This window comes from Asterias amurensis, chromosome 20 (assembly GCF_032118995.1).
Source record: "Asterias amurensis chromosome 20, ASM3211899v1".
Lineage (NCBI taxonomy): Eukaryota > Metazoa > Echinodermata > Asteroidea > Forcipulatida > Asteriidae > Asterias > Asterias amurensis.
The window spans coordinates 13,863,609-13,881,412 of record NC_092667.1 but is presented as its reverse complement, the minus strand read 5'-3'; the positions used below and the strand labels follow the sequence as shown (position 1 = coordinate 13,881,412).

General features: G+C 38.2%; 1 protein-coding gene across 2 annotated transcripts in view; it reads right to left on the bottom strand.

Annotated features, from left to right (window-relative positions):
* LOC139952325 (regulator of G-protein signaling 22-like) overlaps nt 1-17,351 on the bottom strand; it is a 29,045-nt gene extending 11,694 nt beyond the window's left edge. Inside the window, exons 1-10 of one of the 2 annotated variants that reach the window (XM_071951427.1) lie at nt 17,074-17,351; nt 16,074-16,177; nt 14,136-14,164; nt 6,351-6,413; nt 5,717-5,956; nt 3,952-4,065; nt 2,056-3,341; nt 1,662-1,826; nt 1,126-1,339; nt 296-693 (exon numbers count right to left, since the gene is read on the bottom strand). In XM_071951427.1, coding sequence (XP_071807528.1) covers nt 296-693; nt 1,126-1,339; nt 1,662-1,826; nt 2,056-3,341; nt 3,952-4,065; nt 5,717-5,956; nt 6,351-6,413; nt 14,136-14,164; nt 16,074-16,098 — 2,534 coding nt within the window. In that variant the 5' untranslated portion in view covers nt 16,099-16,177; nt 17,074-17,351. The remainder of the gene's footprint in view (nt 1-295; nt 694-1,125; nt 1,340-1,661; nt 1,827-2,055; nt 3,342-3,951; nt 4,066-5,716; nt 5,957-6,350; nt 6,414-14,135; nt 14,165-16,073; nt 16,178-17,073) is intronic. The other variant, XM_071951428.1, reaches the window with a different exon arrangement.
* Nucleotides 17,352-17,804: the final 453 nt, after the last annotated feature.

Sequence of the window (17,804 nt, the reverse complement as noted above, 5' to 3'; positions counted from 1 at the left end):
TGCCTGCTTCGTTTTGGCGTTTTGAACCTAAAACTTCCTTTTTGGGTTGACTATTATTGCCAAACCTTTAAATCAAATTCAATCGAACACAAGTGGCAAAGCCCTGCTGTACTGAAGCATGTAAAGTACAATAAACTTCAAGCAAAAAAAGAAGATCTTTCCAAAAGGCAATCAATGTGCAGTACCAGTGCCAAAATCATGTCTTGAAAACAAAACTCATCAACAAGAAAATCAAAAACTGAAAACTTTTGCTACCTTGGCGAGAAAAAATAAATCATTTAATGTTTGTCTCTACCTTTTTTTGTTTTTCTCTGGCTTGCTCGCAGCTACAACCTCCTCAGATCCTATCGTCACTAATTTCTCATGACTGATCCCACCGCTGCCACCGAATCCTTCCTCAACCCGTTCCAGATCAAGGGCAGCCATTTCAACAGGTGAAGCCTCACATTTACTCGGCGGGCGCGATTGAGGGGGAGCTGGTGACCTCGGGGGACTTGGCTTGATCCCAGAGCCGATACTGATGGTGATGTTGCGCGGAGTGGCCGGGGAAGCCATCTTAGAATGGTGGGTGGGCTTCTTTGCTGTCATGGAGGTCATGAGGCTCGACACAGGGAGGGTCGGGAGAGTTTTGCTACGTTGGGTTTTACGAGGCATTGGAGGGCTTGGAGATTGGTCAGTCCTTCTCGACGAACTCTGTAGAGTAACAAGAAAGTCAAGACGAATTGAATGTGTATGAAAATCAGTGCCAAGTAATTTCATAACTTGAGAAAATGCTGAGACTTCCTAAACACTTGGATTGTCCACTGTCGGCTGTCAGAACATTATTGGAGTAGCCGGGACCTGAACTGAACATTGAACATCTATACAAAATCATTTGCGAGAGAGTTTTGAAATGGAGTTGAATCAACACTTTACAAATACAAATACCACTTTATAAAACAGAAGAAGAAACAAAAATTTGTCAACCACTGTGTCTTTTCAGAATCAATACTACTCAAAAGAGGTTTACACATGATGCTGCCGCAAAACTCACCTAATTATACTCCCACCATGCAAGGTTTCAAATAAGAAACAAAATTAAAAATAAAAAGTAGCGATGACTCCAAAAGTCAACTGTTTTCTTACCTCTGTTGATTGTTGACTGAAGCTGTGTCTTAACCTAGGCCAGCACGTCTTGGGTCTGAGAGGGAGTAACGTGACAGTCTTTGGCTCGGGGTAAGCGGAGCCGTTGTTGCTGCTGCTGCTAAGCAGCTTCTGCCGATTGTAGATTTGATTCGTGGTGTTGCTGTTGGGGCCGCTGCTACTGTTGTACATTTCTCGCATCAGGAACCGTGGCGCCCTGAACAGAAACAACAATGTGTACTTTCAGATTATTTGAGTAAGAAATTACTTGTTTCTCAAAAACTACGTTACATTTGGTGTGTTTTTAAAATCTTGTGTGAGCAATGCAATTTCTTCTTTTGAATATCAATAAAGTTTTCTAATGTCTTATGTCTTATGTCTTCAAAGGAAGCTGTTTCTCACAAGGTATTATACTATCGACAGCTTTCCATTGCTTGTTACCAAGCAAGTTTTTATGGTAATAACTGTTTTGAATAATTATCAAGTGTCCAGTGCCTTCAAAGCCAAACAATTTTTATTTTGCTAGTGTTTAATCTTACCAGTACAGCAGAAGTGGCGCAGCAACATCAGGCTGGAGTTTGGCAAGTTTGTCCATCGCTCTCCATTTTGAAGGAGACTCCAGTCCCAACGATCGGAGGACTTCCCGAGGTAGCTCACAGATTCCTCCAGACTTCAGATACTTATCTCGCAACTGCCCGATGAAACTAAAGACATAGAAAATAGAAATAATAATAAGGGCTTCTTATATAGCGCTCATCTCTGCCACTTAATCGAAGGGACTTCTAGATATTAACTACACTACCGCAGAGTGAGTTCTTAAATGGTCTCATCATTTCGACTAGCTTGATCTAGTCATCATCAGGAGTTTTAGCCATTTTTGATTAAATACATTCAGAAAATTCTAAGAAGAAGACGAGCAAGAGAAATACTTACTGCAACTGAACCTCATTGTCTTCAATCATCTGCCCCCGGTCCACATCCAGCCACAAGTTCCATATCTTCTCTCCTGCTGTACCCCACAAAAACCTCTTGAAGGCATCTGTCCCTCTCTTGTTACTGAAGTCAAAACTAAACCTCGGCTTGGAGAAGAACGGATCAATCTGCTCATTGGTATCATTTTCATTGTCGCTGTCGAATAAGGAATCTTCTTCTCCGCCATCTTGGGCAGTCGTTGCCATGGAGATGCGACTGTTTGATCGCAAGTCCTCGGCAACGTCTAAACTGTTTTTCAGTATAGAGGGTCTCTTTTGATCGGTGGGTTGCGTGATTTCGATCAAATCTAAAGCATCTTCTGTCAGATCTACACTCCTGACATCGAGCGACTGTAAGATATTCTGATCAATATAGGAGTTAATTTCATCTTGGGAATAATCTGTTGCCACGGTAATGGCTGATTTCATTGCAAACGATACGACGACAGTGGCCATGTCTTCCACATTGGAGACTTTGATCGTCTGCGGTTGCAGATCAGGCAAATCTTCTTCCTCGTTTTCATCCCCGCTGTTGTTAAACTGTTGGCTCTCAGCGTCAAACCCACTTTCCATGCTCATCTTTTCTTCTTGCTCGTCGTCAGTCAAAGGTTCCTCCACCACAACTTTTTGTTTATCTCCCACTGGATCCACATGAACTGGTCCCCCGTAGCTCCTTCCGGCACTCGCAGCAACGACACAAACATCTTCGCCAATCGGCGGTCTCCATACTGGCGGAGAGCGTAACCTCGGTGGACTATGAAACATTCTGTCGCTGTTTGGAATGTCCTCAAAACTCGTCGGGTCAAAGTTTGAATTACTAAACGAGTCCTGTCGCCATGGGCTTCCGATTCCGCTATCTGCCGTCGCCTGATCCCAGACACTCATGGAAGAGCTAAGAGGTCGACCACTCATGGAGCTCATAGGTCTGACACTCGTTGAGCTCATTGGTCGTCCACCGGCAGAGCTCAAAGGTCGCCCACTTGGCGGGCGTGACCCGCCAAAACCATCAGTTGTCCGTGTCCGGACTGAATTTGTTGTGGACGTTCCAGTTTTCATTTTGACATCGCTGAACCATTCCTTGGCCTGGGTAGTATGAGCGTCTCCCATACACACGAACATATCTCGCATGGCGATGCCTTGTTCATCAACGTGGGGTGGTTCGACAACTGGTGGTTTCTCGATGGCGAACGGTTTAAAGGAAGGATCAATGTATGCTCGGAGAGGAACGTCGCTGTCTTTGGCCGCAATCTGAACAAGAAAATAAATATTGCTCTATAAATATTTGGTTTGCAGTAACACCATGTGTGCATCTACTTGCCAAGTAGATTATGCTCTTTTGAGAGCTTGTATTGCTTTTTTATTTTCTACTACCGTGGAGTCAATTTTCGGAATTCGGGAGACTTCTCAGAACTGTCCTGGTCATTAACTTCTACTTGGGCGGATGGTAGAAAATCGGCTGGGACTACTACTTTAGCTTTAATGGATTGAGGGGAATTCTCGTTATAAACTTCACTACCGCGGAGTGAGTTCTTGATTGGTCTCAATGTTTCGACTACCTTGTTCTAGTCTCTAGTCATCGTCATATTGCTCAAACTTAAAATGAACCCAACTACTGGGTTGAAACTATCTACTTGTTTGCTGGTCAAAAGAAAATGGTGAGGTCTAACATGCTCTTTGACCAAAATACTTTCTAATAACTGAAAGCTAGAAACAATCTACTAACCATATGAATGTTGCTCTAATAGACTTGATATCAGTCTCACCATAATTGCGGTAAAGGATTTTTTTGTTTACCTTACAGCCGATGTGTATTATAAGCACTGTATACTCGATACATACTACAATGGGTATTACCTACCTCTACCTGAGAGACTAGCTTTGCTAGTCTAAACTCCAAGTAGGAATCACTCTGTAAGAACGCTGGTAATCTCTCCTCCTTGATCCATTGTATTCCTTGCTCTTTGTTTAAGCACTGAAAGCAACAACAAAGAAGAAAGAAAAGTTTACCTTATAGCAGAACTTCATCTCTGGAACTGATGCAAGAGATTATTAGGCTCAGTTTCATAAAGCCTTTACGCACAAAAACTTGCTGAGCACTGAGAACTCTTGCTTTGCAAAAATAGGTTACCAGCCAAAATACAGTACAATTACCATTGCTATGACATACCCAACTATCTTCTTGCTTAGCGAAAGAATTTGCTCAGCAGAATTGTCTGCTGACCAGCGTTTTGTAATTGGGCCCAGAGCAGAGAATTGGAAAAGCACACAATTTTTAAAAACGGGTGTTTTTTCTTTCATTATTTTCTTGCAAATTAGATGACCAATGGACCCTTCCCATGAAATATACTAATCACATTCACGCATCCGTACAGACCCTGTTGGTTGGCAAACGCCATAGAGTTGTGCACTAAGCAGACGCGCAATCGCGTCTGTGTCACACACCCATTAGCCGTGTACAAAACAGTGCGATGTTCTCTCATTTTGCCAACCAAAACGTTAGTGCGCACGCGCTATGTGCAATTTACTTATTTCATGGGAAGGGTCTATTGAGAGCCCACATTTCACAGTTGTTTTATGCATATGTCTGGGATACACCAAGTGAGAATACTGGTCTTTGACAATTACCAAAGGTGTCCAGTGCCCTTAAAACTAAAACAGGTGAATGACGCATCAACAGAACACCACTGCAGGTCAGGGCACATAACAACCATGAATTGACCAAGTTGTCTTAACAACCCTAGCGTTGTGAATCAATAGTGTTTGCGAATCCAGTGAAACTGTACAAAGGTTAAGTGGTACTGTAGACTGCAGGGTTTTATGTGTGTGTCGTGATCCTTATTCTAACTTAATCCAGGTGCTTGGCAGGCGTTAAAGTCAAATGGCAGGCGTTAAAGGAGTTAAAAGTCAAGTTGTTATTTGAAAATACATTGGCACATTTTCTTTCAAAGCTAATTGTACTTGTTTTGGATGGTTTCTCCTTACTTATATTTCTGACAAACAACTCATTTAGTTTGATCTCGTCTCATTGTTTTTACTATAGTCCCATCTACTTCCATCACTCATTTCCAGCTTTCCCCGGGACCCCGCACCATGTCACGCTATGGCTATCGTGCTTTTTCGGTCATAGCTCCAACACTTTGGAACAAGCATTAGACGCTTTAATCATTACTTCAATCTGTTTTGTCAATTTGGTTAATATACTTGTAGCGCTTAAAGACACTGGACACTATTAGTAATTGTCAAAGACCACTTGGTGTATCTCAGCATATGCATAAAATAAGAAACCTGTGAAAATTTGAGCTCAATTGGTTGTCAAAATTTTGGGATGATAATGAAAGAAAAAACACCCTTGTCACACAAAGTTGTGTGGTTTCAGGTGCTTGATTTCGAGACCTCAAATCTAATTCTGAGGTCTCGAAATCAAATTAGTGGAAAGTTACTTCTTTCTCAAAAACTACGTTACTTCAGAGGGAGCCGTTTTTCACTATGTTTTATACTATCAACCGCTCCCCATTACTCGTTACCAAGTAAGGTTTTATGCTAATAATTATTTTGAGTAATTACCAATAGTAATTACCTTTAATGTAGTGCTCTACAAATGTTGTAATTATTATTTATTGTACCTGGACAGTAAAACTTGTCTTGATATCGAAATCTTCTTCGGTGTACTGCGGACCACTCTGAGGCTTGGCCCCAAGAGGGAGTTTGGACTTCATGAGTTTCTTGGTGGCGCTGTAGATGGGATTTGGTTTCTGCTGGGAGCGAACCAACGATTTAATCTTCTCCTTCAAGGCTTGCTTAGCTGAAGAAACCACCTCAAAACCACCCTTCTCCTTGTTGAATACAAGGGGTTCGGGGAAGGTCTGGGAAGATAAACACAAAATTATTTCAGAAAGTTAGACTAATTCAATTTCTTTCTTCTTCTTTTTGTTTTTTAGGGGAGGGAGAGTTCAGAAAGACAAAGGCCTGTTATTTCCTACTTTGAGAGGACATTTTCATTTTGTACTAAGGGCATTCCATTGTCCTTGTTAAATACAAGGAGTTTTGGGAAGGTATGGAAAAATAAAAAGACATTTCAGACAGTAAGATCAATTCAACTTCTTTCTTTTTCTTTTTCCTTTTTCAGGGAGGGGGTATTAAAGATAAACGCTTGTTATTTTTCCTAGTCTTTGAGAGGGTATTTTCATTTTATCAGACAAATGTTAGTATCTATATTAAACTATTGAAGGGACAAGAAATAAATACAAAGGTTCTTACGGGAAGCTGGAGGAAGGCATTGAAGTAATCCACGAACAGATCATCTGTTGCAAGGAAGTCATCCTGATGAAATAAAAATAATAATTGTTAAAAGTCAAGCATTTTGATACGATAGTTGTAGTATTTATGTAAGTTTGGCAAGTCAAAATAACCGCACCGGAAGATGTCGAGTGCCGAGTTCGTGTAGTTGATTTGTCTACAAGATTCTGAAAGGAATAAGCTAGGGTTATCTTGCAAAGATAAATGACAAATTTTAACAAATGTCTATAAATACAAATTCTTATCAGATTACCATTTCAAAAAAAAAAAACATGTTGTCATGGTTACAACAAGCTAAAACATGCAATTTTGCTCATTAATCATTCACCTTGACATGTGTTTACTTAAAAATCAATCAACGGTGATCAATTCCTCTAATATGATTCATATAAAAAAAAATATTGACTCCCTAAAATTGTAAATTGGTTCGTTCCAAACATACACTAAAAAAGGGTATGTCACTTTGGAAAGTACTTTGTTGCCAGTGCAGTCCACCCCCTCCAACAATGCACGTAGTTTATCAACAATTGCCTCCACGCACCGTTAGGCTTTATGACAACACTACGACTTTGTCCGTTCTCATAAACTCATTCTGTTTGACTTTTAACTACTAATTTATTTATCATACTTTTTATATCAGAGTCATTAATATTTTATAATCTACACGAAGACATACATGACAAACGAGTGCATTTATTATTACAGGCACTTGACAATATTGGCAATTACTCAAAATAACTGTTAGCATAAAACTGACTTGGTAACTAGCAATGGAGAGCTGTTGATAGTATAAAACATTGTGAGAAACAACTCCCTCTGAAATAATGGTTTTATTTTTTTAGAAAGAGGTAATTTTTCACTAAAATATTACAAAATATTAAAAGGCTTTAATATTTTTTAGGCATCTGAAAGCACACACATTTGTGCAACAAGGGCGTTTTTCTTGTTATTATTCTCTTGCAACTCCGATGTAAAAGACCAGTTTTGTCACTTGGTGCATCCCAACATAATATGGCATAAACGTGGTCCTCAGAACAGTAATCGAACAAAACCATGCAGTTGGATTTTGAAGAGTTCGGATGGTAATGATTCAAAACAGACGTTTCCACAGGCTTGCACATATTCTTGAAAGATTTCAACTTTTATGATACCCTTGAAAACCATTCCAGTGAACTGCCTTTTCTAAACTAAACTAAAAAGCTTGATGGATTTCCTGGGAACACTGGGATGAAACAAACAAAAGACTCATTCTTCATGAAGTTAACCTACAGCTGCGATTGATTAATTCTTCAACGTATTGCACGTCCCACTTTAGAAACCAATGCAATTACAAAATTCTTTTGAGAAACTTTATCCCGGAACAAAGGTATCCCTTCCTTAGAAAGGCCAAAGGAAACAGAAACTTAAAACCAGAGTCTCTTGCTGGAAGGAGAATTATTGACTCCAGAATAATTATAAAAGGACCAGACATTGAACCCTGGAATCCTGAACCTTTTCTTTTTTCAATATTCAATTACAAATACTGTTTCAAAAGCTGTGGAAATAAGAAGAGGCAACACATCTAGAGTTGTGAATTTAAACATGAGGAAGAATTAGCTGACTTCAGCATGTTTCACACTTCTCTATTCCCTGAGGTTGCCCTCAGGGAATAACAGTCGGCCTGTTCACACTGCGATCACTTTACCCACGTCTGCCCCAGCAAATCGCATACCCCGGGGAATAGCTTTGGAGTAGGGGAAGCTTTCAAACCCACGGGTAATCTTGAAAATCTACCACCAGACCGACTTTAAATAGGAACACAATGTGAAAGGGGTAACATAAATTGTCTAGATATCAAACAGGTAAAACATCAAAACATTCAACAGTTTTGATGATTGATAAGAATTACTTGTTCGGCTGAATGGTATTTGGCAAAGTTCCATGGAGCATTGAACCGTGACATCTTGCAAATTGAATTCCCTTTGCATCAAACAGGAGCAAAATTCCTTCCAAATAGATTGGATTTCTGGAACGTGATATTATGCCAGGGGAGTCATTTGATACCAAACAGTTAATGAAAAAACAACTAATACTGATTGGCTTGGTAAGCTTGTCTGGGAAAAACTAACACAATCTGTTAGGTCGAGTTACATACTTGATTTTAATCCAACAATACAAACAAGTTAAGAGATTACAGACAGATAAAAAAGGCCCCAAAAAACAAAACAGTTAATCGTCTCCTTCCTTATCCTTTTTTTTAAAGTCCGCTTCCTTTTTAAAATTATTTTCTATTTCACTTTTGTTTCTGTCAAAAAGACAAATTTTGTGTTTATATTCCTCATTAGCCTGTCAATACTAACAACAAAATATTAAGTTACACACACTAGCAACATCCCCGAATGTTTACTTTTGGAGGGGCCGAGCAAACTTTTCTAGAATGACCAACTCCAGAAATCATGAAGTCTTTGTGAACATATTTGGGCGGCACCAATTCCAAAGCCAGGGTAACTATAGTAGCTGCTAGCGGCCGACTTGTGATATTCACACCAGGTCTTGTAAAAATAGTCACCAACAATACATCCCCAAAGCCAACCAATTGGTAATGACTTCCATAAAAAAGATAACAAAAGCTGTCACTTTGTCAAACCGACCCAGTCCGTATCGATCGCTTTGGTTACTAGGGTTAATGTTCAATCTTTAATGGGTAGTCGACACTTTGAACTTCTGACAGTAAATATTTGATGGCAACAGAGTGGCAGGGTTCTTTTAATCGCAAGCTGGATCAACATCGAGGTGGGTTGATAGAGGAATTGTTGTCACACAGTAGCGTCATTTCTATGGTAACGCTGGAAGCGGTGGGTTACCGGTTGCAAAGAAACGGTCACGCGCGTTGAGTGGTTAAGCCATCCCAAATGAGTGGTCCATGCAACTTCAAAATTGTAATAAGATAAAATTTCCAACATGATTCAGAAAATAATTTTGTAGAAAACAAAATGTTTTTTCAGTGTAATTTGTCTGTTTCATTTATAAACTCGCTTACAATACATATGTGGGGCTCTGTGAAGTGCAGTTTTTATAAGAGGAAAAAAGCAAATGTGTGGAAATTTCGGGCAACACTTGTCATAAATTCAAACTCATCGTAGTTTTTGTTATATAGATCTCTGCCTCAGGCCGCATATGCTTTGCTTTTAAAAGGGCAAGGGCACCAAGGCATTTTCTCCCTAGTAAAGGGCACCCTACGTGTATGAGAAAATTGTAGATTTCTACTGGAGCATTTTTAAGGGCACCAAGGCAATGACCAGAAGCCATGGAGGCAATCGTCTTTGTTTCCTCTTTGAAGTATCAGACCTTTTGCCTTTCTTGGCTACTGTTTTTATTTATCAACAAAAATCCAACGTTTACTTGTCAGGGCTGGCTTTAAGGGTCTTTTTCTTTCGACATTGAATTGCTTGTTTGAAAGGCTGAGACACCTTGGCTTCGTGCCAGCGTCCTATTTTAATGTGCCCATCAACTAGAATTAAGCTAAGCGTATGATCAATTTATGGCAAGAATAAAGTGCATGAAGGGGTTAAAAAGTGACATTATTGTTCATAGGGCTCACACATTCTAAAGCACGCGTGTAATAGCCATAAAACAAATTGCTCGGTGACAAGAACCAAGCACTGTAATTAATATTGAGAAAATAGAATTAGCGGATTGCAAACAACCAACCAGGCCTAATGACAACAACAACAAACATGAACAGGTTTACAACTAATGTAAAAAAAAAAAAAAAAAATGTTTTTGTAATAATTTTGCTAACATCATTGAAACAAAAACAAAAATGGTACAGCAGATGTTTTATCGACAGCCACTTCATAAAAGCATATGAGTGCACTTAAGAAGGTAAAGTGAGACAAATTAGCTTGCAAAAAAAAAGGTTAATGCCATGACGCTTTCGACCCGGCCCTGGCCGAATCTTTCTATGCATTTAGCTTTTGAATAAGATTCTGCTAGGTACAGTAATTGGATCATTTATTTGCAGCCGTAATCATGTTCAAAAGTTCGTTATAAAAATACATCAAAATACATCTTGTTAACTTTAAATACCAATAAGGCCTAATTAGTCTATATTTACAAAATTACTCCATACTTCAGAGAATTGCAGAATGTGTAATAACAGGGGAAACCCCCTTGGCTGTGAACTAAACATAGTGGTAACAATGTAACAAATGACTGAACGCAATACAGCGAACAATAAGTTGATTAATTCACAAATACTCCTCGATTCTATTCAGACCAACCTGAACCAACCATTAAAAGTATCTGAACACAAACGGACAACAAAAAAACAATTCATAGGTTCTGCCAACAACACATTAGCTTTAGGCCAAATAAAAAAAGAACATGTTCAACGTCCTGCCCATTTGAAAAAATATGAAGGAGGGCCGACACATTTGTAAAAATAACTTAAACTTACATTAAACTTTCACGGTCTAATGATGATAGTAGAAAACATCCCTTGAAATATTTGTATCTGAAATGTCATTTTATATGATGAGAAATAAACAAAATTAATTTCCTATTTGGGGTTTATCTCTCAGAGAGTTTTTTTTTTTTTTTTTTTTTTTTTTTAATCTATGTCATGCAAAATGTGTAATTGTTTTTGTTTTTTTTCAACTATTTTCTCGTGACCCAGACCCCAGACATTTATGCCAGATGGCTGATCAATTTCAAACTTGTATACAGGCTTGTCATGATGTACAGTGAGTTACAAACAGTGCTTACACTGCCAGCAACTGTTTTGTAAGCAAAAACCAAACCTGTCATGTTCCTTTGAAGAAAAAGATTGAATTTGCAAATGTTCACTGTGCCCCCCCCCCCCCCCTTTCCCCCACTTAACAATCACCTAGCAACGGTCGCCCAGGAGCTAGCCCATGATCCTCATGGCCTATTTGTTCTTTCCATTTAACAATCAGTCAGTATTTGTTCTCTGATGTCATTATCAGTCTAGAGTATGATTGAGATTATCGTGTAATTATAAATTGATGGACGACTGTTTATCATTTACTGACGTGAGTGTCTAATCTGTGGTCCGTTTCTCTGGAACTATGGTTTGCGGCAAGTTGAGCCGGAACAAACTTTTGTGCTTTTTTATTGGAAAAGTAAATTTATTCCAATCCTCTGTCGTTCAATCTACAAGATATCTCTGGAAACTTTGTTTCATATTTTCATATTTTTAAACCTCAATAGCTATGAAATTTATTCTGCAAAGATTAGTTCAAATGGGTCTGATTTTTTGTGGACCCTAGCAGAGTCTTTCTCGAAGGCTAAATGACAACACAACAAACATGAACAGGTAACTTTGTGGAAATTCATGAATAGCAAAGAGCCAGAAAGCAAAAGGAAAAAGCAAGGGGTAAACAAATTTATTTACATGTAAACAAATTTATTTACATGTAAACAAATTTATTCTACATGTAGTACCATAGAGAAAGGACTACTCCTGTGGGGGATAGTGGATTTTTTGAATATTGCTGTTCTGCCATTTTGACTACTTTGACTGTATTTCAGACTGAAACATTTCTTCTGAAGATTGTTCACAGGCCTGTTTGCTTCGTTTTTCAAAGGGTGGGGGCACCAAGGCGGTTGGAAATTGTAAATTTCCAATGAAGCGATTTAAGGGCACCAAGGCAATGACCAGGGGGCATGGAGGCAATCGCCTTCGCTGCCTCTGTGAAGTACATGTATCAGGTCTGTGTTAATACTCACTGGCATGAACGTTTTTCAGTCTAATCATAATTCACTAACATTGCTTATTGTTGATTGTGTATGGTACCAATCAAGTACTGTGTTCTCAACAAACAAGAATTGCTAGCGGCCAGAGAAAGACAATTAGAATCAAATTAGTTCAACAATGAGACTTCCAGCGTAGAGCTTTATGGTTGAACGTAAATGATCTAATAAAAGTGAGTTGATGAGATAGTTGACCATTAGTGCTATGCAAGATGATCAGATCTGATTTAAAACTCCTTCTTGGATGAAGTCAAGGCAGTTCTTTCATGCAACAAGAACTGTTCGTGGCCAAAGAAAGACTCAAAAAGAATCAAATTACAATAAGTCCCAACACTGTGACCACTACTACATTTCTTAAAACATGTTAAAACACATTTAGCGTCAAGAGGAGCGCCTTTTTATTTATTTTGTATCTGCCGTCCGACACCTTTTTTGTAAGAAAACTTACTGGCTGGGCTATTTCTCAAAATTTATGTTTTTGTTTTTTTAAATGAGATCTAAAAATGTATCCCTATTTTTTTTTGTAAAAAAAAGAGACAAAAAAGGAACGGCCTTTAAAACGGAATCGGGCAGGGGCATTAATTTTTATTTAATTTTTTATTTGGCCTTAATAAAACCCATTTTTTTTTAAAACAACATTTTGGGGATTAATTGATTTAGCCTACAGCTGTGCCCACTCTTATTGAATCTGCCTCCAAGCGTACAACAAAGTAGGCTACTTCATACAATTATAACTTAAGGAATAAAATGAATACATGTAGGGCCTACACCCCCCCCCCCAATTTGGTAGCCACAGAAGTATGGCTCAACCAGCTACTGTTTGCCCTGCATGTTCCAGCTTTGCCTCCGAAGGACACACAATTCCATTGTTTGATTATGGATCAACTAGGATTAGCTTAAATAATAAATTCCATTGCAGTAAGTGCAAAAAGATTAGCACAGAGTGTGGAAGGTTCCTTAAGTAAATAAACCCTCTTTTAACTTCTGTTTATCAGAGAAGTCCGTAGATGTTTGTCTGTGAGAAATCCACAGCACTGTGAGCATTGTGCGATATCGGATCGTAAGGAGGAGATGTGACAAAGAGATGTTTGATCTGTTGTCTGTGAGACCAACATATCTTTATAGAATGTGTTTGTGTTTGCCTGGGGTAAATTTTTTACGACACCGAAGTGTGGAAACTAAATATAGTTTTATCAGTGGACAAATTGAAACAGGATTCGGGTTTATGAGATGTTTGTGTTGCAAGTTATTGGCAAGGGGATATTTTTAAGGGGGGGGGGGGGTGTTGCAGGTTAAAAATAGTCAACGTTAAACAAATTTTGAAATTGTTTTGACCCACCCGCACACCCCATACTTCGATTTTTAATGATTGAATGGCTTCATAAAAAATCTATTATAGATACACTGAAGAACAAAGTATGCCTCATGTGAACCAGCTATTTTATATTTGAAGGTCTCAAACACTAGTTTGCAATGGCTTTTCTTGGCTTTAAAACAAACAAATGTTTGGAATGAAACTCTTCCGATCTTAACCAGCTGGTTTTTTGTTTTTTTTTTATGTGCACAGTATATATTTCTTCTCTCCTCTCGTAAAGACTGAATTTCGATTGTATTTCTCACCCAAGCACAATTTCGAGAAACAAAATCAAAATTTTAAACAAAATTGACTACAATTCTGAACGGCTCTTTAGATGATAAAAGGGTGTTTGTATTTGATTCTAGTTTCTTGTTTTATTCTGATCTTGTAAATAAAATCCGGGTCCAGTATTAATTATTCTGAGCTACAAGATTTCCCCCCGTAATCTGAGCCCTGAAAGGTAAGATAAAAATTACCAGGGCATATCCAGTAACAAATCACAAGTAAAATTGAGTTGCCAACATCAATTTTGAGTAAACAAAGAAAACTGCTGGTAGAATGTCTACAAGGGTAAACAAAGATGGTTCACACATTTTTGTAGGCCCTTACATAAAAAATGATAGAATTTTTCTTACCAAGTCATCTGCAGTGACCACTGGAGGAACTGTATAAAAAAAAGTAGGCAAATATTAATTTAACTAGTTGTAAAAGGTATGAATCATAAATTGGTATTTTCAACAACACAGTTTTTATTTGTAATTTTTTTCTTTTAAATCATAACTACTTAATGGCAGTTATCCACTGTTGGATATCAAATAAAAATGTTATACCTTCCCACTTGCGCCTCAAATAGACTTCGACATCAACACTACAGTCGTTTGTAATTTGTAATTCCCAAGATGCTTTGCGGCATATTTTTTGCAACAGGCGCAATATATTATATTAGTAAAATTCGTGCTGAAAGGATTAAAGAATTGTGTCACTGATGTCTGATTGAGTTTCGTAAACTAATAAATGTTGTTGTGAATAGTTGGTTCACCAAGCAGGAAGTCGTGACTGTTTTTGTATTAGTCCTGGCGGCAAGATTAACCGAATAGTTGAATAATGGTAGTCGCGACTTGTCTAATCAATGAATAGTCGCAACTTCGACACTAGTTGCCCAGGCTTAAAGGAACACGTTGCCTTGGATCGGTCGAGTTGGTCTTTGAAAAGCGCTATGTAACCGTTTGTTATAAAATCGGTATGGTTAGAAAGATGTTGTAAAAGTAGAATACAATGATCTACACAAATATGCCTCGAAATTGCGTGGTTTTCGTTTTACCCTGTCGACGAATCACGGTCGGCCATTTATGGGGGTCAAGAATTTGACTCCCATAAATGGCCGGCCGTGTTAGTTCGCGACGTAAAATGAAAACCGTGCAATTTTGAGTGATACTTGTGTGTATCATTATATTCTACATTTAAAACACCTTTCTAACCATATGCATTTCATAACAAACGGTTTCAAACGCTTTTCATAGACCAAAATCGTCCGATCCAAGGCAACGTGTTCCTTTAATGTTGCGTTATTCTGTGAATAGGCCTACTTACTTATCAATGCATGGAGGTAACATTGTCAATGTTAAAACTATACAACTGACAACCAGATCAGCAATACTAACCAGGCTTTTGACAATCAACAAAGTAACAAATGATCCCAAAACTGATAAAGATAGATAAATGGAGGCTCAAAAAAGAAAGAAACTTGAATGATTTTGTGTCAACAGAATCAAACAAAAGCTACTCTAAACTCTTTATTTACTTTGTTTGTTTGTTGGCGTACAATCGTTATCATTTTCTGAGTGTGGACAAGTCATCGAACTGTTGTTTATTCAGAGTTGTCAAGGAAACTGGGAATAGATTTGATTGAACTGTGTGTGTGTGGTTTATATTGGCATCAACGAACAAACAGAAAAACACGCTGATATTTAGGCTAAGGACACAAATTTTGAGGTTTTAAACAGGTCTTGAATTCTGATTTCCACTAAACCCAATTTTATTTAAAAATCGGTTCATTTGTTTTTTGTCAATTATGATCATTGGCTAATCATGGGTACAGCGGTTACAAATCATTCTTTTATTTCATTCTTTTTGGTGTTTTTGCCTTTTTTGTACGGACCCCAAATGGAAATTAGTCTAAGTTATTGTTTTGGGGGGGTTAACCTTAGATAATTTTGTGCAGTAATTCTATCTTATTCTATTTTGGTGATCTTATCTCATTGTCTTTTCTCCCAATTGTTGTGTAAATAGGCCTATGTTTTTTGGCATGTTTTTTGTTATATTTTTATTTGAATAAATTCAATCAATCAATCAATCATCATAATTTTTATCTACAAGATTGCGGCCAGATGACGTCAATGATAAGACCAAAAAAAAAACATGTTCATGGCATCCTGACTTTTTGATATTAAAGGATGGAGGAGGGCCTCTAAAAAGAAAACATGTTTTTATTTTTATTTGGCCTTCATTACAGCCTTCATTATACCGTTTTTGACTGCCGATGTGCTAAGAAATGGTTTGAAATTTGGACTTACCTATCGAGAGCTTCTTCTCTGGCATTTTGAGATGATAGTTGAGTGACTACAACTCCTTAAAGATCCTTGGCAAATTACATTTTCACTGATGGTGGGCTTGTATCCTGTGTGATCAAATAAAATATTTTATTCAGTTGTACATCTGTAAAGTGTAAGCCAGAAATGGTGGTTCGTTTCACACGGATGCCAGTCAACTCGCCCCCATGCAAAGTTGCCCACTACAAAGTCGCCCCTAGCAAAGTTGCCCCCTCACTTACAAAGTCGCACCCACATAGTCGCCCCCACAAAGTTGCCCCCTGACAGAGTCACCACCACACAAAGTCGCCCCCCTGACAGTGTCGCCCCGTGAGTTAGAGCAAAAAGTCATTTCACAAAGTGACAGCGCAAAATTGTTAGTTTGTGGCGTGATGTTTCAACAGGAAAAAAATAGGGTTTTAAATTTAGACACACACACAAAAACACAATGAATCGCAGTTGTCGTAACCCTCCCACCTATAATTTATAATTGCGATGATTGTAATGAACCCACAATCCTCTAGGAACCCACAATCCTTCCAAGGATCCATTAATAATGTTAACCCCCCTCATGACCCTTCATGTAGACTAGACTGTTGCAACTTGCAGGCCATGAACTTCGCTCTTATTTAAGTTATTTATCTTACTCTTTATCAGGAACAGCAATTTCCTCTGGCTGCACAGTGGAAGATTAATTTCACTTGACATTGATGTAGTCTAATTCAATATCAATCAGTCAAAAACTCATCCCTGATATCGCACAAGACAGTGTGGACGACGGAGTAATCATTTATTTTAATCATTTATTGGTCTGTTGTCTATTATGGTTAGAAGTTAGTGCATACTGATATTCCATTATGGCTAAAAACGAATCCCCTAAAAACAGCCATGACAGAAAACTTAGCTTCAAACAAGTTTGTTATGTTATTTTTAAACTCAAGCAATTACGCCTACCAATAATATTAATTATTCTAGTAAGGCTTACCTTTGTGTAGAATAACACTCACTGTAGACCTCCAGTTTTAGCTATCCATTAACATGTTCCATTCTGACATGTTTTGTTGTCAATCTACAAACAACTAATGACAATTTTATAACCAACACAGTTCACACATTGCCATGCATTACAGGCCGTAGATTTACTACACTCCCCAGGCCTGACTGCTGCCCAACCAACGTGTGTGGTAAATAAACCGGAACCGATGATGATAAAGCATGCACTCTCTCTCATTCAATTACACACTGCGCTTGGCCTGTTGCTAGTGGCGATCGGTTCGCCCGCCGGGTCGATGTAAATGCCATTTTGTTCTGTCAGTTAGAAACAAGTGGTATAGCGCCCTCTGTTGTTCGGCAAAAACTTGTTGCGAAAGTTTGTTTCCTGTATTAGAAACAAAATAGATTTGAAATAATGAATTGGAAATACCAAGTCCTTATAACAATACGGATTAATAAGTAGGTTCACATTTTCGTACTTTCAGCCTTTGATTTACAAGCTTTTGGCAACAGCTACTTCTATTTTCTCAAGCTTTTATTGTCACATCATTGTTGGAAGAAATAAGGTATATTGTGCAAGTTCTTTTGCCTTTATGAGCAACTTGTATAGAAACAAAAACTGTGAAAATGGTTCTAAAATAATTAATGCCATTTGAAATTTCTATGCAGAAGTTCCTTGGTAATGTTTTGTTTTTTAAATTGTGTCAAATAAAACCCCTGCAC